We start from the raw sequence: 23,182 nt of genomic DNA on the forward strand, positions 1-23,182 counted from the left end.
TTTACTTGGCACGATGTTTTCAAGTTCATTCATGTTGTAGCATGTATCAGTGCTTCATTCCTTTTTATAGCTGAATAATACTATTTTGTTTGGAAAGACCACAGTTGTTTCTCCTTTTTTCAGTTGCTAGACATTTAGAGTGTTCCCCTTTTTGGCTACTGTGAATAATGCTGCTATACACACTTGTGTAAGGTTTTGTTTGTTTGTTTGTTTTTTGTTTTTTTTTCCCCAGCAAATATATTTTTTTAATTTAAATTCAATTAGTTAACATATAGTGTATTATTAGTTTCAGGGGTAGAATTTAGTGATTCATCACTTGCATATAACACCCAGTGCTCATTACATCAAGTGCCCTCCTTAATGACCACTGTCCAATTACCCCATCCCCCTACCCCACACTAGCGTAAGTTTTCGTGAGGACATATGTTTTCATTTCTTCTGAGTTTATACCTAGGAATGGAATTGCTGGGTCATATGGTAGCTCTGTGTTTAGCATTTTGAGGAGCTGCCTAATTGTTTTCCATAATGGCTGCACCATTTTACATTCCCCCCCAGCAATGTATGAGATTTCTAATTCCTCTACATGTGCAACATTTGTTATTGTCTTTTTTATTTTAGCCATGCTAGTGTGTATGAAATGGTCCCTCATTGTGGCTTTGACTTGCATTTCCCTAAAGACTAATGATGTTAAACGTTTTTTCATGTGTGTATTGGCTATTTATATATCTTCTTTGGAGAAATGTCTGTTCAAATTATTTGGCTATTTTTACATTTGGGTTCTTTGTCTTTTTATTGTTGACTTGTAAGAGTTCTTTGTATATTCTTGACGCTAGTTTCTTGTCAGACAATGATTTGCCAATACTTTTTTCCATTCTGTGGGTTGTTTTTCAGTTTCATGAAGGTGTCCTCTGATGCACAAAAGCTTTGATTTTGATGAAGTCCATTTTAGTTTTTCTTTTGTCACTTGTGTTTTGATGTCACAGCTAAGAAACCATTGTCTCACCTAAGGTCATAGGATTTACTTTGTGGTTTTTACCTAGGAACTTTATGGTTTTTAGCTCTTACATTTAGATAATGGACACATTTGAGAAATGGAATATCTTTTTGTAGCTTTGGCTGCATTTTGTAAATTCATGTTCTGTTTTGTTTTTTAAGCAATTTAGAACAACAGCATGTTGTTTTGGATACTTTATATTTGGTCATGGAATGCTTTTTAAATTGTTCTGTTTTTTGTTAATTTCTGCTTTTGTGACCTCTGTTATGCAAATATGATCATTATAAACCTTTTGAAGTTTGAGTTATTAAGATTATCTTTTGCCCAAAATATCATAAACTTTTTGAAGTTTGAGTTACCAACATTGTCTTTTGCCCAAAATACCTGTTTTTCTATCTGTTCCCTGACTTTTCTTAAGCTTTAATATTAAATGTACTTGGAATAATCCAGTGACTAATTATATTATTCATATTACTTCTGTTCTAATTTTTAAGTCTGTTAGGTTTGTCAAAAATTGAGGGGTGTATTTTATTCTTTTTAATGACCATTTCTTGTCATTTTTCCTAACAATTTTTACTTTATTATGTATTTGGTAATCTTGCTTGATGGCACAAAATCTTTTTCATGATCTTTCCTGGTATCATTGGCAAACATACCCTTTATAAAACTTTGGCGCTTTTTTATGCTGCGCTTTTACCTAAATTTGCCCCTTACCCCTTTTAAAACAGTACTTACCATACCAAGGAAAACCCTAGTGGGATACTGGGGTCCTTTCTAGGTCTCTGCCTAGCTCTCACCTCCTTTCATGTCAGAGTTTTAAAAAATATGGTTTACATTCTTCCTTTTCTGTATCATCACCTCCCAGGGACTCTTAAGTCCACTGCAGCTAGGTTGCTGCTCCTGTGGATCATGTGAGTTTGATAGGGAAAACATCCCTAACGTTGCTAAAATCTGACATCACTGTAGAATTTGATGGTGATTTTTACTCTCACTTGTAAGCTAATTCCGCCCTTGTTATTTGGGACATTGCAATCCTTTATTATTTTATAACTTAATTTTGATATAATTTCAAACTTATAAAAAGCTGCATGACAGCTGGGAAGGGCTCTTTCATATGTCCTGTACTTAGATTCATAATGCATGTTTTTCTGAACTATTTGACAGTAAGTTGGAGGCATCTTCTTTCTTTATCTTCCAATACTTCATTGTGTGTTTTCTAAGAAAATAAGGACATTTTCTTCTTAATCTCAGGAAACAAACTGAGGGTTGCTGGAGTGGTAGGGGGTGGGAGGGATGGGGTGGCTGGGTGATAGACTTTGGGGAGGGTATGTGCTATGGTGAGTGCTGTGAATTGTGTAAGACTGTTGAATCACAGACCTGTACCTCTGAAACAAATAATACATTATATGTCAAAATAAAAGAAGATAGCAGGAAGGGAAAAATGAAGGGGGGGAAATGGAGGGGGAGACGAACCAGGAGAGACTATGGACTCTGAGAAACAAACTGAGGGTTCTAGAGGGGAGGGGGTGGGGGGATGGGTTAGCCTGGTGATGGGTATTAAAGAGGGCACGTATTGAATGGAGCACTGGGTGTTATATGCAAACAATGAATGATGGAACACTACATCAAAAACTGATGATATAATGTATGGTGATTAACATAACAAAATTAAAAAAAGTAAAATTAAAAAAAAAAGGACATTTTCTTATATAACCAGAAGAAAGTTATCAAATCCAGAATGTTAGCAGTGATATAATACTGTAATCAAATTCATAGGCTATATTCAAATTCTCAATAGCATTTTTTTTTTTTTTAATAAAAGGTGCTTTTTTTTTTTTTCCCTTTAAGTCCAGGATCCAACCATGCTCATGTGTTGCATTTAGTTATCACATCTCTTCAGTCTCCTTTAATCTGGAACAGCTAGCTCCTCAGCCTTTTTAAAAAATTTCTTGACCTTGATATTTTTGAGGAGTGAAGGACTTTGTTGTAGGAAGTCCTTTTATTTGAGTATGTCCATTTCCTCACGATTAGCTTCAGGTTGTTTTTCCTTCCTTCCCTCCCTCCTTCTTTCCCTCCTTCCCGCTTTCCTTCCTTCCCTCCCTTCTTCCCTCCTTCCTAACCTAAACCAATCTACTTTTTTTTCTTTTTAAAGATTTTATTTATTTGTCAGAGAGATAGAGAGCACAAGCAGGGGGAGTGGCAGGGAGAGGGAGAAGCAGGCTCCCCGCTGAGCAGGGAGCCTGATGTGGGACTCGATCCCAGGATCCTGGGATCATGACCTGAGCTGAAGGCAGTCGCTTAAGGACTGAGCCACCCAGGTGCCCCTAAACCAATCTCCTTCTTTTGCTCGAATATCACTGCAGTGATGTTCTGTTGGCCTCAGTGCATCCTGTCAGGAGGCACATGATGTCTCCCTGTTCTAATACTGGTGCTGCTAGCCTTGGTCAGTTGCTTAATTTGGGTCTCTTAAGTTTCTTTGCTGTACTGTTACATCTTTCTTCTTTAATTAATAACTTATTTGTGGGGGACACATTGAGATTAGCTAAATATCCTGTTCCTCATCAAACTTGCCTGTTGTACTTTTAGGATCCATTGATGGTTTTCTAATTCTGTCATTCCTTCTATAATTATTAGTTGGCATTCTACTGAAAGGAATATACCTTTCCTTTTTGTTTTCCTTTATTTCCTATTTCTTTTTTTATTTTCTTTTTATTTAGGGCTCATGGATCTCGTGGCTTCTTATTTTATTCAATGGGTTATAACCCAGTACTATCATTGTTTATTTTGATGCCCCAATTGTCACACATTTGGATAGTGGAAGCCCCTACAGGCTATCTCCTGAGTTATTTTAATATGTTCCGATGATTCTTTGACCATTTCTTTACTTTATGCTGTAAGTATATGTTCCAGGCTTATTTTGTATTTTCCCAGCCACCGTCCTGGGATGAGCCATTTCTTTAAGGTTATTTTTAATAGAGCATAGTGTTTAGAAGTCATCATCTAGAAGCTAAGGTGTGCTCATTGGTCCTGAGGTGTTACTGTATCTAGGCCCTCCTGGGGCAGAGCTAGAAAATGGGTGTGGGTGTGGGTGTGTGTTACAAAACTGTAAGTTAGTGCTGATACCTCCTATTTCAAGTCAGGGTTCTAAAGTACATTCTGCTCTCCCACATTTACATATTTGGTAGTTCCTTAACAGTGTGAACCCTGGCTCCCTGGTCTTAATTTGCTCAACCTTAGAATACATGAAAAGTAGTTCCAGAATTGTTAAACCATACCACCACAAAAAACCAAAAATACTAAATTGAGTGTGATTCAGTGAAACAACTGACAGCACAGAAATATGAGCTAAATTGGGTGGCTCAGTCAGTTAAGCATCTGCCTTTGGCCCAGGGTCCTGTGTTCAAGTTCTGCATCAGGCTCCCTGCTCAGCAGGGAGTCTTGCTTCACCCTTTACCCCTCCCCCCTGCTCGTGATCTCTCCCTCTCTCTCTCTCTCAAATAAATAAAATATTTTTAAAAAAGGTTTCTTTACAGTTTTTAGAGGTGAATTACATATGTGAAAAGCAAAAATATGTGGTCAGTTCTTTGAGTTTTGACACATATTCTTGGTCCTCTGAGAGTTCTGACTTTTTCTCCTCAGTCTCCTTTGCTGGCTTCCCAGCTCTGTGTTCATCTTCAAGATTGTTCCACAGAGTTCTTCCCTCCCCTCCATATTCTGATACTCTGTGTTACACCTATTTGCATGATATTCTTTGCAGTCAGGACCAAGATAAACTCATTTTTGTAATCCTAGAACCTCTCATAGTCTAGGTATATGGAAGTGCTAACCAGGTGTTTGAAAAAAATGCGCATAGTAATACTACGTCTATAGATTTCTATAGGTTGCATGTACAAGTTTGCTTTTGAGTATCCTGAATAAATAAAAGATCAGATTTGTATAATGCCAGATGACTAGTCTTCTTTCACTAATTCCAGTCTTTACATTTATTATGTTTTTTTTCACATTGTACCCTATGTGAAATTGAGCTATATCTTTAGTCAATGGCTCTTAACAGTTGCTGTTAGTCAGTTGTGGAAAATTCCATTAATCCTTTCTGGGTAGAGAGAAAGTACCAGCATTATATTATATTACAATTTTATTATATTTCACTAAGATTTAACGAAATTCGGTGCAGTTATTTTGGTCACTTCTGCTACTGTATAAAAAGATGATTTGAAGCTATTGTGAGGTATGACAGACAGCCTGAAAATTCCTTAACATTGGGATTGAGGAGTCCAGGTTGAAATAAGTTAGCTTACTTTTCCTTATTACATAGCAAGTTGCTGGGTTATCCACCTCAAAGGAAAACAAGACTGTGAGGTCTTAGAAGGATGGGGGCTAGGTCCTGTTTGTTTCTCTAGCTCCACTAAATGGCAGGAGCTTTCTAGTGTCTATGAGATGGCAGAGTGCTGATTTCAGTGCCGGTTGATTAACCTCTAGTGCGATTCCTCTGCCTGGGAAGAAGACATGGCAGGGGCAGCATCCTCCCGTCTGGGAGCCCTGCTGGGAACGTATGCTCAAGGGGAATGCTGGGCAGATGCCTTGTCCTCAGACCCAGAATACCATAGAACTCTGATGGCTCTGAATGGATTGTGACTTCTTTTCGTTTCATTATCAGTTAAAAAAATAACACTTATTTTCTTTATCGACAGGAGTGAAACCTCGGTCCGGTTGGTCTATTGATCCTTTTGGACATTCACCAACAATGGCTTATCTCCTCAAACACGCCGGATTTTCTCACATGCTTATTCAGAGAGTTCATTATGCAGTTAAAAAACATTTTGCATTGCATAAAACGCTGGAATTTTTTTGGAGACAGAATTGGGGTACGTAGGGTGTGATGAGAGTGGAAGATCTCACTTGACCTAGATGTTATTTCATAAGGGTTATGAACTCCTCCTGTTACGGGCTTTATTCAGAGTGTCAGTCTTGAAAATTAGGTTGCTTCAAGATATACGTTCTTACGATTTTTTTCCCAGTGTATTGGTGTTAAGATTCTCTTAAGCAGTGGTGAGGATATTTATCTATAGAACACCGTGGATTCTTTTTTATGCCTAAAGGAAGTAAATAAATGTAAGGAATTAGTCTTTTGCAAATAATGCTTTTACATGCTTCTGTTTTGAAAAGGACTTGTTTTATCACAAAGTTGAACATGTGTGAGAACTTATATCCAGTCTTTTATTTCACATTCAGCCTGTGTTTCCTCCTTCTGTCTTTCCTGTCTCTGCATCTAGTAAGAATTGCCTTTTAAACCATTAATCCTGTCCTCCTGAACAGCCCTCCTATTACCTGTCCTGCTTGTTTTCACGCTGTATTCTGTGGGTGCACAGGTGTTCCCAAGGTCATACTTCTACAGCTCTTTGCTGAGGGGTGGGAAGGAGACAAGATTTAGGCTTCTTGAGAGGTTTTTGCCTTTCCCAACCCCCATTTAATTCAGAATACCTTATTATTTCTTTTTCTTTATTGAGTTCTTTATTCTGGGCCATGCATTGTACTGTATGCTTTATATCTGCTCTCTCACTAGATCTTTATCCTTTATCTTCTCTTCTCTCATTATCCCTTTTAAATGGTGAAGAAATGGATGCTTAGAGCTGTGAAGCCTTTTGCCAAAGTCGTACAGGTAGTAGGTACAGAGGCGAGATCTGAATCCAGCTTTGTGTAGTTCAGAAGCCCAGGCTTTTAAGCCCCTGCCATTCACTGCTTTCCCGGTACTGGGCTTTCAGTAAGATTTCATCCACAAAAAGGGTTTCGTTGCTAAAACAATGTTCAGAAATTACTGCATTGCATCATACTTGTTTTCCTGTGTAAGTTAGATCCCCCCTTAAGTGTTTTCAAAAAATCGTTTGTAAATCTAGACAGTAACTTCCTGATACATACTGCTGTTTTTTCAATAAGGAAAGAGATTAACTATATAATTTTTTATTCTGGAAATTAAAACCTGTAGGGAAAACGAGAACTTGTAGGGGGTTATATCCTGTATAGTTTGATCAAATGCAAAGAGCATATTAATTAAAAAAAAGGGATTGTTAATTTGAAGAGGCCCTACTTAACAGTATTGCCTACATTCAAATTGCCCATAAATACCAATCAGCAAGAAAGTACTGAGTACTTTTATGTACTTAATACCATGCTTGGAAGAAATACAGAAAACTTCCTTGCCTATCAGGAAATTATAGTCTTAATTTGATGAAAGACAAGACCAACAGCAGCAGATAAACTGAAACGTGTAAATGAGCTGCTAAATAGTATGGCTGAGGCGAAGGGGTGGGGCTGTTGAGTGTCTTTGATCTACCGGAGAAGGGAAGAGGAGTTGTCACCGAGGGCCTCTGTGCGGTTAGCAAGCATTAGTGACCAGATCCGTGATGTCACACTCGAGTGTGATTCAGTGAAGCAACTGACAGCACAAAAATATACAAATTATAAAAGCTTTAAATTTTGGAAAAGAGCTGGTAATTAACTAAATGGAGCACGAGATAGAACTGGAATATGTTAGCACTTACCAGATAGATTTGAACATGTTGCTTCAAAATTATGCTTTGGAACTCATTTGAGCTTCTTTGTGTGTTCTGGTTCTTAATGAAGGAGGTATTTTCATTTTTTAAAACGTGCGGGTTGCTTTTTTGTTTTCGTTGTTGTGTCTGTCTTTGTCATAAAAGCAGCACATAACCCATTGCTGAAAAGTAGAAATCCACACTTTATAAATAAAGAGGGAGAGGTATTTACAGGTCAGGAGCCTAAAAGGTAACCATTTTTAACCCTTGCTCAAGTCCTCCATCACTGGGTGGTAGGCTTCTGACCTCTCAAGGGCAGTGATAACAACACTTGCTGGCATTCGGGATTTAATTAAAGACAGTTCTGCGTCAGGAACCAGTGCTCCCTTTCAGTATATTTTTTGTTTGCTTCGTTTTTATTCTTGGGTTTGTTTGTTTGTTTTGGTTTTAAGAAGTACTTCCCCTTGTCCTGTGCTGCTTTCTTGGTGAAAAGTCCTGGTGGCTCTTCATTGGTGAACAACGGGGAGACTCTGTGAACTCTTCCGGTTGCCCTTTCTTCTCCTCACAGCGAGAAATAGATAGGAATTTGCCCAGCATTCTCACAAGCCTCCCGACTTCTTCCTTTCCTCCTTTTATTCTCTTCCTCTCTCCTTCTCTCCTTTCCTCTGCGGCTAGTGTCATGGTCTTCCCCAGTGTGTCCCGTTACTGATGTGGGGACAGATGTGGCAAGGAGCTGGCAGCCAGGGATGGACACAGCCCATATTTTTGGATGAGCCAGGGATAACTTTTGCTTCTGTTCGTTTGTATCTTTCCAGGCCAGCACACGCTGGTCCGTGATGGGTCTCTGCTCAGTTTAGATAGAGGAGGTAGAGAGAGACTGAGATGTGAGTCTCTTCCTTCAGGCTGGTGGTCTTTAAATGCCACTGGAGTTTATGTATGAGTAGTAGTTAAGTAGGTTGTAGATTTAGGGTGGAGCTTGCATTATATATGTAGAAAGTACTGGCATTTTGAACAGTTTTGGGAAAACACAATTTATAAATCCAGGTTTGTCTGTTGGCTCTTTATTTTAGATCTGGGATCTGGCACAGATATTTTTTGCCACATGATGCCTTTCTACAGCTATGACATCCCTCGTACGTGTGGACCTGATCCTAAAATATGCTGCCAGTTTGATTTTAAACGGCTTCCCGGAGGCAGATTTGGTTGTCCCTGGGGAGTCCCCCCAGAAACAATACATCTTGGAAATGTCCAAAAGAGGTATGAAAATATGCATTTCATTAAGACAGCATCTTGAGCAAAGCAACAACTCTGCTGCTCTTTGCTAAAGGGTTCAGTAGCCAACATTATCCATGCTCAAGGTACTTATTCAACCAGATCTAAAGCAACTTAAAAATGCAGAGCTTTGACTGTGCCTTTTATGTGTTATAACTTAATGGAAAATGAACAACAGTTGATCAATATACAATGGAGAACCTATAACAGTCTGTTATTACCCTCTCCTTTGCCCTCATTATAAAAGCCTTCTGCTGCTTTTGATTGATCTCACATACTTTAGTTGATAATAAAACTTCTGGTCTCTATTGTATACATTGGTAAGAAAAGCAACCCAACTGCAAAAACAGGTTTATTGAAATGGAACACATAAAGAGTATAATTATCTGTTCTTTTAATACAATTTCAATAGTAGTGGATGCTGCCCAGCTCTGATGAATACACTCTTTCGATCATTCTGATATTTTTGACTTACAGACAATTTTTAATTAGGAATATTTATACTTAAAGATAATTACTTAAATAAAAAAGGGATGAATCATTTTTTTTAGGAAGAAAATTATGCTCATGACAGAAGCATCTCATTACCTATACTTGTCATTTGTTTGCTTTTAAAGTTTAATTTCTTCACTTAAAAATTACTGGTGTATAATGCCTTTAAATAAGACATTGTGTTGCAATATAAACCACTCACCTCTGGCAGAAAAATGATACAGGCTTTTATTTTATTTTTTTAGATCGATCATGTTATTTATTAAACACATGAGGAGATTTTTGAGAGTGAGGGGGGTAGCTATAAACAGTTAAAGTAGGATGACAGCCATAAATTCTGCAAACCACAACATTCATTAACTGTTTTTAAGACCCTGGAATTTCTGGTTTCTGAAAACCTACTCTGCCTAGGTTCTTGTACATGTTATCCTTAAAAAATTTTCAATAACATGATGGCAACACGAGTGTAGGAATATTTTTAAACTCATCATATTGTGTACACTAATTGTATAACAATAATTATGTGCAATTTTTTTTGCCATTTGTAAGTTTGATGGTTTTTGGGAACTCCACGCTCGTGTGAATTGCTAAGAAGAAGCCAGGCATCCTGCGTTCCACAGGAGGGTTAAATGGGCAAGGATGAGGCAGGTCGGTAGTTACCAAGCATGGCTGCCCAAATTACCCAGGGAGCTTTCAAAAAATCTCCAGCCCAACAAAATGAGAATAGGGTGCCAACATAACCATGCCCCCAGGTGGTTTCGAAGCACAATGATAAAGCCTTTTAAATGAAGTAAGATCTTTGCACTGTGCACTATCAAGTCTATTTATTTTAAAAATTGCTTCTTTAAAAACTGGAAGGAGAAGGTGAGATTGAGTCTCTGCCTTGAGTCAGTCCTTGTGGCCATAAAATATTTCATTGAGGGTCCCTCACTCTGGCACACACAAAAGTATTTTAACATGGCAGCCTTTAACATAGATCGCTTCCAGCAAAATCTGATTTTTATAGTTATTTTGAAAAACTGTCCCAAGATTAGGGATCAACCTGGTTTCATTTTATTGGTTCCTACAGCAGTGAAGATCAGTGAGGAAGAGTGAATAGCGTGCTTTCTGGGCTTAGGTTAGTTAGGCGGAGGAGAATAATCCAGTGTATTATGTGGCAAAAGGTATAGAGCTAGGCAGCATACGCTCTTCTGTAGCTCAGGGGGTCAGAGATAGGGAATTTCTTTGAAGGTAACCAGATGCTTTAATTGGGGACTCCCAGTGCACCAAAGACCTTGTGAGGCTCCTCTTTTTCTTTTCTTGGGTGTTGCTGAGAGTACCTGTTTAAAGTGCATTATTGGAGGGGGGAAGCTATTTTGTGTAATCCTTTTGCTGTGTCCCATCTGACACTACAAAGATTGCCCCCCAGGAACATACCTTGTGCTCAGTCAGTTCCAGTGAATCTGCAAGTGATTTCCAGGCACCTGGGGGCATAGAGATGAAAGAGTCTATTTAATACTTCTGTAGATTTTTTAAAAAACTTCTCATAATTCTTGAAATCTTTACTGGTTACTTCACATCCAGATATCACCGTCCTTTTTACTTTGTGATTAATGGAGAGCAAACACGGGCATTCCAGCTTAGTGGCACGTGATTTTTAATACCCTAAAGAAAATGAAATTTAACTACAATTTACAGGTGATAAAATTGGTACTGTTTAGTTCAGCAGGTTCCTCTACTTCGCAAATAAAGAGGTACCATTCTTTATCACGTTGAGTTTTTGTTCTCATACAACGTATTTTACATATGATGGTGATTTATGTGTCAAATGATACAGGATGTTCTAGGAAATTTTTTTTTTCTTGGTTCTAGTTAAGTTGACATTTCTAACCTGGTAGGAGTGAAGAGCAGATTGCTGCTGTACATCTTCAAGTGTGATATCGGTCATTTCATTTGGCATTAGTGTACAATGTATTTAGTGAATATCCGCTCTCTACCAGGTAGTGTAGATTGGTCTCTTGAATTCCGTGTTGACACCTTCTGAGCAGGAGCTTGGGAGTTAGGACAGATGCTGAATGGAAGACTCACACTTAATGTTTGTGATTCTTTCCTCTTATGTGTCATATGCATATACACACAAGATATGGTATATCTAGTAGTAAACCTTGGCATTCATTTAAATGATCACTTATCCTTTTCTATGCTGGTTGCCTAGGGGAATCTGATTGGATGCTCAGTCATAGTGTATCTTTCTCATATCTGATTTATATGTTTGGTTTTTTTCTCTTATTTTTCTTTCTATTTGATTAATCTCATTAGACATGTATTTTTTTAATTATAACTAATAATCCAAGGTTATTTTTGGTTAAGTGTGGAATATTAGTAAATTATTAGTAAAAATTAAGTACTCTACTGAACGCTAATCTCAGAAAACTATGTTATGTAAGAACATTATGGTTATATTTTACTCACCAAGTTATTGAATTTTGCTAATAATTTAATATTTGCAAAGCAGTTTCAGAGACTATCAGTATAAAAAGATCATGTGAATTTCTAAATTTAGTTAAATGTTTTTAATTCTATAAAATACTTCGTTCCGTTATTGATGGTCTTTGAGTTTCTTTCGTAAGTTTTTATATTGTGAATTGGAACTTCTCGATAACCCTAGAAATGAAAATTGGAATACTGGGTAAAAAGCACATTAGTCATTTATCACTGATTTCTTAAGCTTGGCATTACAAACATAGAGAACTACTCTGAGTTCTTCATCCGCTTATTTAATTTCATTTTTATAAGCCATTCCTCTTAAATACTTTGTATTCCTAGACTTCCTCAAACGGTACCCCGGTTCAGCATTCAGCAGTTCAACCCCAAAGGTTTTCTGCAGAATACTAGAATAATATGAAATATAAAAACACATCAGCACATTTAGTATTTAGCTGACCTTTGGACTCATGGGTTAGATCTGAGGAAGGTAGAAATCAAAAAAGCTATTTGATCTCCAAAACTTTATCTGTTGATCAGCCCTGAGAAGGACACTGACAGATATCCAGTTTATTGATGGCAGGTGTTAAGTGAGTTGTTTTTCTTCCGTTTGAAGAGGAACTCAGGTTCTATAATTGGTTTCATTTAAACTATTAATTTTTTTATGTGTAATCAGGCAAGTTTAGATCAAATTAGAGAAAGGCATCTTGAGTCAAAGCCAACTTCAAAGTTTATATAGATAAGAAATCCTTATTGTCTTCTTGGACTAAATTATTTTAAAATACAGGCAATCTGGGATCCAGTGTCTATGGCAGGGCTTCAGGAGGCCATTGATGTTCCCAGTAATTTTATGTCAAAGTTGGTATGTGACTTTATTTCTCTAAGGATAATCCATTGGAAACCTGTGGGTTTTTCTCTCTGGTAAGAATTTATGAATATATTTTTTAAAAGATTTATTTATCCATTTTAGAGAGAAAGAGCAGAGGGGAGGGGCAGAAGGAGAGCGAGAAAGAATCCCAAGCAGACTCTGCGCTGAGCACAGGACCTAATGCGGGGCTTGATTTCATGACTTAGAGACCATGACTGAGCCAAAACCAAAAGCCTGGATGCTCAATCAACTGCGCCACCCAGGCACCCCAAAATTTATGAATATTTTAAGTGGATAATGAAAATTAGTATAGTAGTTTTAAAAAATCTGCCTTATAAATCATACTAACCTAGAATACAGGTAAAGTATACAACAATTTCTTTTAACATAATACACTTTTTAATGAGTTGCCCCATTGTAGTTTTCTTAGTACTGTTCTTATTTTCCTTTTTCTTTTGTAGGGCTGAGATGCTTCTAGATCAGTACCGAAAGAAGTCAAAGCTCTTCCGTACTACAGTTGTCCTGGCCCCACTAGGAGATGATTTTCGCTACTGTGAACTCATAGAATGGGATCATCAGTATAAGAATTATCAGCTGCTTTTTGATTATATGAATTCTCATCCTGAGTATAATGTTAAGGTAATTTGAAAATATTTAATTATGATACTGTATTTGAAGTTGAGCCTTCATTATTAAATGAGGCTAAAACACAACAGCCTTAGTTTCTTTGTCCCACATCCCAATATTTCCTAGAATATGTAGTTTGTATGTAAGAGTGTAGTTCTTAAAGAAGAAAATTATCTAGTACTATAGTTGCATTTCTGAAGTTGTCCCTTTCCCCCCATTCCTACAGCATTAAAGAGACTTTACTTTTATGTAGTTGTAAATATGCACCTACTAAGTTGTGATCTTCAGTTTTCAGTGATGTCCTGTTTTTCTACCAGCATCAAAAGTTTGTTTCTCTGACGGCTGCATCCTTGTGATTTTAGTAATGTGACGGGCAATGCAGATGAACGTGTCATGAATTTTGCAAATTAATGTCTTGTGTCCAGAGAATACACTAGCATCTTTCTTAGTTGAGAAGACTTCCAAAATTAATCATTTACCTGTAGTTCTTTCTCTTTTTTTTTTCCCCTTTTGGAAAATTTTGAATGTACCCTAAATTTTTGAGAACAACTTAAGTACACTTCCCCTGACCCCTGCCTCCCCATATCCATAGCTCAGCTACCACACTGATCAACTCGAGGTCACTCTCACTTCAGCTGTGCCTCACTGTCCTCTCTCACCCTCTCCCAGGGATTATTTTGGAGGAAATAGTAGTCATGTAGTTTCATCTGTAACCATTTCATTATGTATCTAAATGATAAGGACTCTGTTTAAAAATACAATCATAATGCCACTATTATATCTAAAAAATTAACAATAATTCAATATTATCATATATCCAGATAGATTCAGATTTTCCTGATCACATACAGGCATTTTTTTTTAAGCATATGTTTCATGAGTCAGGATTCAAACAAGAGTCCTATATTAGACCCTATATGAGAAAATTACCCAATGTGTTTATTATATTCACATACTAACCTATGAGACAGTAGAATATTTGTGGAAATACTACAGAAAGGAAGAGATGTTACTGTTTAGGAAATTAGAAAGCTGATGATAGGTCACATTTTATGTAGGGAGAATTCAAGTTTATTAAGTAAATGTAAATAATATTAAATAGTTAAATAAACTTAAATAAAATGCCAGGTGTATTCAAGATACTTACAACTGAATTTCTACCAAATTATGAACTTTAGGTCTATGTTTAAATCATCTCTATAATCTCCTCAAAGATGAAGCTGATACACAAACATTTACTTAGGGGATGGCATATGCAGATGGGTATTTTATCCCTAAGTACATCTTCCTAGTGAATGGTTTTGAGATCCATAAAAAGATCTACCACTCATTCTAAAGAATTAAAGTACTGATTTTTGTATTTTACCTATTTCCTTCTTTGCCCAGTAGGGCAATTTGTAAAGTCACTTTAAAAAGCATCCAACTCTTGATTTTGGTTCAGGTCATAGTGTCAGGATCACATACTTAAGATTTCCTTCTTGTATCATTTCAAAAGAAAAAACACTAACCATGATGATAGAAGGGAAAATAAGGTTACTTTTGTAAGATTTGGCAATGATTTGAATGAGCGGGGGGGGGGGGGCAGGGGGAGGGGAGAGAGAGACTCTCAAGCAGACTCTGTACTGAGTGCGGAGCCCAATGTGAAGCTCAGTCTCATGACCCTGAGATCATGACCTGAACCAAAATCAAGAGTTGGATTTCTTAACCAACTGAGCCATCCAGGCGCCCCACAGTATATTCAATTTTAATACTGTATATTATCTTTAATATCCATTTGATAAATACATCACAATTTGTCCATTGTATTATTGATGGGCATTTGGGTTGTTTCCAGTTTTTGTGTATTACAAATAAAGCCATTTTGAATATTTTGTGCATGTTTTTATATACATGTATGTGAATTTATGTGGGTATAAAATGGGATAGAAATTTTTGGTCACTGGGTATGCACATGCTCAACTTCAGTAGATATTGCCAAATGGTATCCCAAAATAGATGCACTAGTCGTTGCATTGTATGACAATTTCAGTTGCTGTACTTCCTTACTCAGATTTTCTGTTAGGATTTTTTTTTCATTTTTATTTTTTTATGATCGATATGATGGTTTTATTTTATATTTCCCTGGTAGTTAATGAATTGAACCTCTTTTCATAAGTTTATTGCCATTTAGGTATCCTCTTTTGTGAAGTGACTATTTAAATCTTTTGATGACTTTTCCTTAAATTGGGTTGTCTGTTTATTTTGTACCATTTATAACTCTTTTATATATTTTGGTTTGAGTCTTCCTTCAGATAAAAGTTATGCAAATATTGTCTCCCACTATGTGAGCCTGTTTTTTAATTTCTTTCTTAATGCTGTCTTTTGATAAACAGAAATTCTTTGTTTTAATTAAATCTAATATAACAGTATTTTCCTTTCCATGTCATGTTCTGCTTAAGAAATTTTTGTTTATACCCCATAATTATGAAAATACGCTTCCTATGAAGCTGTCCTCCAGAAGCTTTATTGTTTTACCTTCAATATTTAGGTCTGTAATCTGTTTGGAATTGATTTTTTTGTGAATTGTATGAAGACAGGGATCAAGGTGCATTTTTGCCCATATGGGTATCTACCACCATTTATTGAAAAGACCAGTGTGCCCACTTTACTGCAGCATCATCTTTTTCATTAATTTTGAGTGAAACTATTTGTGTGGCTCTTGTATAGACTCTATTCAATTTTGTCTGTTTAGTCTCGGACTGTCTTAATTACTATAGTTTTAGAATGGATCTTAATTTCTGATAGCATAAGTCTTCTAATTTTGTTTTCTTTCTCAAGATTGCATCGGTTTTCTTTATAGTTCTGTATAGGTTTAAGATCAATTTTTAAATTTCTACCAAAAAAAGTTGGAATTTTGATTGGCATTGCATTGAACCTATAGATCAATTTGAGTACCGTTAACTTCTTTACAAATATTAGGCCATCCATGAATGTGGTATATTCCATGTATAAAAATACAGTTGACTTTTGCATTCTAACCTTGTACCCAGTAACCTTCATGCATTTCCTTTCTTTCTGGAATTTTTGTCACTCAAGTGTTGGCTGCTTTGATTGTCCTTAGATACCTTCAAACAAAAGCTTTTTTTCTCTCTGTGGTTTATCTAGTATCTGTTCTCTGTAGGATGTTTGAAGTTATTTTGTCCAAGCCAGAAGCTTCAGTTTATTATTTTCTTTTAATGAAAGGAAAAACCCAAGTAAGCAATTGAATTTAGATGGCTAAAAAATTGACATTGTACCAACCAAGCCAGTCAGTTTCCCATTGGTCATCACTTATTTAACAATTTATGTATTTTTCTCATATGTTGCTCTGATAGAGGAGTTTGATTATGTTTAAGATTAAGGTTATGTTAAAGATATAATTTGTTGCCTTTTGAAGTAAAAAACATCTACTTTTTTTTTGGTTATTTGGAATACGTACTTTGAGCTACCAAGAAACTATAGAAAAATTCACTCTTAAATAATTTCTTTTGAAACTACTCTAGGATAGATACAGGATTATATATCAGTCCTTTGAGATTGAATTAAATTTGTGAGAATGCTCACCAGGCTACTTAAATGAACTTTGCCTGGGGCAATTGCCAAGAAGGAAATACTTTCATCTTGGCTAATACCAAAAATTAGTTACAATATTCTAAAAGGGTATACTTTGTTGTTAATATTAACTCTGTAGCATGCCACAGTTCCCTAAAACTGAAACTGAAGGGAATTTTTGTTATCTCATAGAAATCCCTTTTTATATAGATGAGAAAGTGAGTCAGAAATTTAGATTGTTGAATATTTTTTACTTTTATCAGTATACTTCCCTGAGCTTGTCTGTACTATTGGGCCTGAAGTTAATGCTGTATTTCTTTGCATTTGTGACCCTCATGGTTATACACACACACACTTATATTCTGCTTCTTACAATGTGTTAAGTGAGTAATAAATAACACTTAATTTTTGAGTACTTACTATTTGCTATTAACGTTTTCTTTTAGAGAGAGAGCATGCACTTTGGGGGTGCGGGGGCGTGGGGATGGGCAAAGGGAGAGAGAGAATCTTAAGCAGGCTCCATGCCCAGCACAGAGCCCAATGTGGGGCTCGATCTTATGACCCCGAGATCATGACCTGAGCTGGAACCAAGAGTCAGGTGCTTAACCAACTGGGCCATCCAGGCACCCCTGCTATTAACTTTTTAAAGTGCTTCACTTTAGTTAACTTATTTAATTCTCTGAACATTTTCTGGTAGGTACTATAATTATCCCCATTAGAGATGAGGAAACTGAGGCACAAATATATTAACTTGCCCAAGATACATTGTATTTGGTGAAGCCAAGATGAGACTAGGTAATATTGTTGAAAATTGCTTTTCTGTGATGTAAACATAAGGATTTAGAAATAATTATCTATTTTGCTGTTATAAAATTTATTGTGTCACAGGTACATGATAACTTCTATTTGTCTTACTAATATCATCATGTTTCCAGCTGAAATTTTGCCTTTGCAATAGAAAAATAATAGCTAAAACTTAGACCATTATTTCCCAGTTGTGTTTCTAAGCATTTTACTTAGAACCCTATTAGCTGTAACACAGACACAGAGACAATATATAAATATGCTCAAAACCACATTGTTAGGTAAATGGTAGAGATGGAATTCAAACCAATGCCATCTGGATCCAGGTTCTGTGCTGTTCTTAACCACTCTTCTAGAGTGCTACTCACTGTTTTTAACTACTCTTTTTTTTTTTCTTAAGATTTTATTTATTTGACAGAGACACAGCTAGAGAGAGAACACAAGAAGGGGGAGTGGGAGAGGGAGAAGCAGGCTTCCCACAAGCAGGGAGCCCGATGTGGGGCTTGATCCCAGGACCCTGGGACCATGACCTGAGCCAAAGGCAGATGCTTAATGACTGAGCCACCCAGGCACCCCTGTTTTTAACTGCTCTTAATTATTTTTCTGCCACATTGAATCAAAGTAGCTTTTAGTATCTGTGTGTTTGTGTGTGTGTGTATCTGTGTGTGGTAGGAAACAACAAAAATAGCATCTTAATATTCAAAGAAATACATTCCCTGTTAAATTCTCTGTTTATCTCTAAAAACACTGCCTTTTAATATCTGTTTACATGGTGTGGTATAATACTTCTTTTTTCCTTTGATTTATGGAATAGCTTGGGCTCATAAAAATGGATTTATGTTCTGGTAATTTAAATCATTAGTCAAAAGACCTTTTCATTTGAGCAGTCAACCTTGCAGTTCTTGTCACTCTTTGTGTTTTACTTCTATTCAGTGTTACCTGCTGGTAGAGAAAGTCCATTTTTTTAATGACCTGCTGTTCTTAAAGTCTCCCTTATGAGAGCTCAAGCAAGGGGGATGGGGAGGCCAGGGGAGTGTATGTGCATATGACATATGAAAATACTTAATGGTTAACCAAACTGTATGTAAATGTTTTATTTTTGCTGCTTCCTCCCATCTTTTATTCATCTCTGAATTATTCTATTCCCTGACCCTTGCACACTTTGAAATTCTGGAGATTGGTAAGGTGTTTTCAGATCCACAGATTTGTATATCTCAGTAGTTCTTCTAACCCCTTAGGGGTGTAAGTTTTATTTTAGTTTAATTTGGGACCTGATGCAAGTGAAAGAGCTACTGTATATTTTTCCCCCTGCTTTTGAGTTTTGTAAAATCTGAGCTAGAATTTCATCTTAACTGGAAAGCGCATCTTAAATATTTACTGTTAACTTTTCCTTTTAGTGCTAGAAGTAATTTTAAGGTAGAGATGAATAAGTGTCACTTTTTTTTTTTTATTAGATACAGTTTGGGACTTTATCAGATTATTTTGATGCACTGGATAAAGAAGATGTAACCATTAGAAAGAATAGCCAATCCATGTTCCCTGTTCTAAGTGGAGATTTTTTCACTTATGCTGACCGAGACGATCATTACTGGAGCGGCTACTTTACATCCAGACCCTTCTACAAACGAATGGATAGGATATTGGAATTCCATCTAAGGTACAAAATTTACGTTTAGAAAGCTACATTAATTATTCACCTTTTTTATGTGATCATAGCACATAGCATAGCATAGAGTTTTGCATAATATACAACATGTATGCAGTATCGGGATGTGTTTAATGTAATTGTGAAATTTTAATGCAATCAGAGCTATGTCTCCAGTGCATAATCAGATTATTATATGGGCTTTTGTTCTGAAAAAAGCAGTTTATCTGATTAGACTTTCTCCTGTATCTTATGTTTTATATGTTTCTAATTAATTACTGGTATTGTTTGCACACCGTGATAATATCCAGTGGCATTGTTATGTGTGTCTGCAGGTCAGTAGCCAGACAGACTAAATTGCTGGAAACAAGCAAGGGTCACAAGGAACAAATAGGGCCTCTCTGTGGCTAAAATATGGGCCTCAAAGTACACAATCTAAAACTAATGTATTTTATATGTGGGAGAACTTCAGAGGCTCCACCTCAGTTCTTATTTATTGAAACGTATTTCTATAGGTGTGATTCTCTGCTTAGAAGAGCAAAACATGAAAGAGATGAGAACTGATGGCGGCAGAGTGATTGGCTGAAAAAGCATAGTGACAGGGAGAAAGCAGAAAAGTCAGGAGAAAACAAAAACGCTCTAACCAGCGTTGTCCAGTAGAACTTTCAGTCACTGTCCAACAGAACTTTCTGCAGTGGTAGAAATCTTCTGTTTCTGTTTTCTGCACTGTTTAGTATGGCCACTTGCCACATGTAACTGTTGAGCACTTGAAATGTGACCAGTGTGGCTGAGGAAGTGAACTCTTAATTTCCTTTAATTTGAGTTGATTTAAATGTAAATAAATAATCACACGTGGCTAGTAGCTATCTTTGTGGGTCCTGTTGCTTTTTGGTAAGGATGAACCACCCTGGGGGCTCCTGGGGCTCTCTCTATGTGTGCGTAGCGTGGGAGCTTAATTCATTTTCATGATGAGTTCACTTTCAGCTTAGTTCAGATCATGAATTCATGATGATTAATTTTCATGATGAATCTCAGTATTAAAAATAAAAAGTCATGTTATATATACCTTCTTCTCCGTACTGGTAGAGATAGTACATTTTGGAAAGCCCTTTTATAAAGATCATGAATTTCTCCCAGAGTTGTACTCTGGTATAGTAGTGTTTTTTTTTTTTATTTTTACTGTTTCATGCTGTCAGCATTATTTCAAAAGCCTGATCTTTGCCTTTTTTTGGGATATTCACAAATGTGCCAGATGGATACATATTCCTGTATTTGTAATAAAATAGTATTTCTATATTAGAGAGATTGATGCATTCTTGCCCAATAGAATATTAATTCTCTATTATGTTACTCTAAACTACCTATGATAAAAACAGAGAAAGTACTAAGTAATGTAGAGATTCTTTTGGACTACTGCACTTTTTTAAAAGTGTCAACTATTTTTTAGTGACAAAGAGTTACAAATATTGATTCAATTTTAATTTATTGAACATATTTAAGGTGAAGTACTTAGTGTGAGTAATAATATATTTTGAAAATTCTGCTTTAAAATAAAATGACAAAAACCATATAATAATGACAAATTTCAAAATGTAATCAACTTACTTGAAAATAAGTTTATTGTCTGATTATAGATATTTCATCTTGATGCTCATTTGTAAAACATTTGGATAGGATAGAAGAGTATAAAGAAGAAAATATTTTTTAAACCCCCTTTTTACATTTTGGGATATCTATATGTATATAGGTACTCTTTGCAAAGCCAGGAATATGTGCTATGGGTATAGATGAACATATATACACAATTTCTTTAATTCAAACTTAGTGTTTCTCCTGCCATGAATTTTAGAAAGATTAGAATTTAAAGGCAGAGATTATTTAGTATCTTCTAATTATTTCAAAATTTAAAACAATTTTTTTTTTGAGTACTTTAAATTTATCCTTTTCCTTATATTGTGATACATTTTCAAGCTGCCTTGGTTTTCTCTCCATCCTTCTTAATATGTTTGGCATAAAGAACCTTCTTAAACTTTTTACTTCATCAAGCCATCTCTCTCTTTTTTTTTTTAAGATTTTATTTATTTATTTTTAAAGATTTTATTTATTTATTTGACAGAGAGAGACACAGAGAGAGAGGGAACACAGCAGGGGGAGTGGGAGAGGGAGAAGCAGACTCCCCGCGGAGCAGGGAGCCCCATGTGGGGCTCGATCCCAGGATCCTGGGACCATGACCTCAGCTGAGGGCAGACGCTTAACGCCTGAGCCACCCAGGCACCCCAAGCCATATCTCTTTTTTAAAGAACTTTTTCGAAACCTGTCTTGAACCATATCCTCTGATGAAAAAAATAAAGCATGAAAATGATAAGTCCCCATATTCTTGCTCAAAAACTACTCGTAAGCCCAAGTGTTTTTTCTTTAAAATAAACGAGAAGCGACAGCATATGTTTTATCACCTTTCAGTTTATATTGTTACTTTCCCTCTAGTTGTTGAATGTTCTCATTCAGCGCAGAGACTAGCTGTTGTCACTGAGCTGTCAGGCCATCGCTTTCTGCCTCTCCTTCACTGTTAGTCTCCCACTCATGTGACCATTTCTGCACCGTCTCTCCTTTAATGTATGTATGTGAGAGTGAATGGCTTTCTGGTGATGAAGTTCCTGGTATGTGTCTGGGCTGATCTTGGAGAGAAGAAAGGGCAGCAACCATTATCCACTTTTTACTGCTGTTTCGAGCTTTTTTTTTTTTTTTTCACTATGTTATACATAAGTACACCTATCTCGCTGCCAGTGGGCACTGGCTTCTTTCCAGGACCATCTAGAACAAGCGTCCTTTATATCAATTTAGACATGATGTTCTCTGATGATTGATAATCTAGATATATTAGATGGATACCTAGATGGTTTTATAGGAATGTTTATTATCAATATCTTTTTTATCAATTGTGCTGAAATGTGGATTTTTTAAAAAATGCATTTAAAAATTGTATCAGTACCACATATTTTAAATAGTAAATGTTTGTTTTGAAATAAGAATTAATGACTGTTTTATACAATTAGGGCTGCTGAAATTCTTTACTATTTCGCCCTGAAACAAGCTCAGAAATACAAGATAAGTAAATTTCTTTCATCATCCCATTACATGGCACTGACAGAAGCCAGAAGAAATTTGGGACTGTTTCAACATCATGATGCTATCACAGGAACTGCAAAAGATTGGGTGGTTGTGGATTATGGTACCAGGTAATATAATTATTAAAAAGTGATTATAAAACAATTTTTTTTTAATTTTGGGTCACAGGCTTATATCTTTGATGAAATTGTTAATGTACATCAGACCATATCAATAATGACATCCCTTATAAGTATTGCTATAGAAAAACAACATCAATATTCAAAGCATTTTTCAAGAATTGTATTGAGAATGTACTAGCTGTCCTAACTTTTTATTGCAGTGCATTTCTGCAAATGGAGTAGTAAAACATTATTATAAAGCTGATTCTGTTTTCTCCCAAGTATAATGTGGTAATTGGGGTTACCTTGTTGACCAGGGATTTGGTATCAAATAAATCATAGCTATAATCCAAGGAGATAAAGAGCCATACTTGATTGTATAGCAGTTTAATTTCATCCTACTTCATATCCAGTTGTTCTCAGCCTAGAGTTTAGCCAGGAAGTAGAAGAACCTAGAAACTTTGACATATATAGATGATATAAGGAATTGGGATGAGAAGGGTTGGCTTGGGTATTGATATCAAAACCATCTTCAACTCTTAGAAGGTCTGTGAGATGAGTGAGGGAGGGGAAGCTCAGTTATTTTCACATTGCAGGATTGGAAACAGTGAGTACAGGCTTTAGCTCAGAACAGCAGGAGACTTTGTAAATAGTGCTTCCCAATAATCAAAAGGCTTACCTTTTGTGATA

General features: G+C 36.2%; 1 protein-coding gene across 1 annotated transcript in view; it reads left to right on the plus strand.

The window, feature by feature from the left end:
• Positions 1–23,182, plus strand: part of LOC135363147 (alpha-mannosidase 2-like) — an 82,706-nt gene that overhangs the window by 38,424 nt on the left and 21,100 nt on the right. Inside the window, exons 5-9 of the mRNA XM_064583836.1 lie at positions 5,686–5,859; positions 8,595–8,781; positions 13,081–13,258; positions 19,075–19,277; positions 22,319–22,501. Coding sequence (XP_064439906.1) covers positions 5,686–5,859; positions 8,595–8,781; positions 13,081–13,258; positions 19,075–19,277; positions 22,319–22,501 — 925 coding nt within the window. The remainder of the gene's footprint in view (positions 1–5,685; positions 5,860–8,594; positions 8,782–13,080; positions 13,259–19,074; positions 19,278–22,318; positions 22,502–23,182) is intronic.

Source organism: Mirounga angustirostris, unplaced genomic scaffold (genome assembly GCF_029215605.1).
Source record: "Mirounga angustirostris isolate CCGP_5_RB_7025 unplaced genomic scaffold, mMirAng1.0.hap1 SCAF_34, whole genome shotgun sequence".
NCBI lineage: Eukaryota > Metazoa > Chordata > Mammalia > Carnivora > Phocidae > Mirounga > Mirounga angustirostris.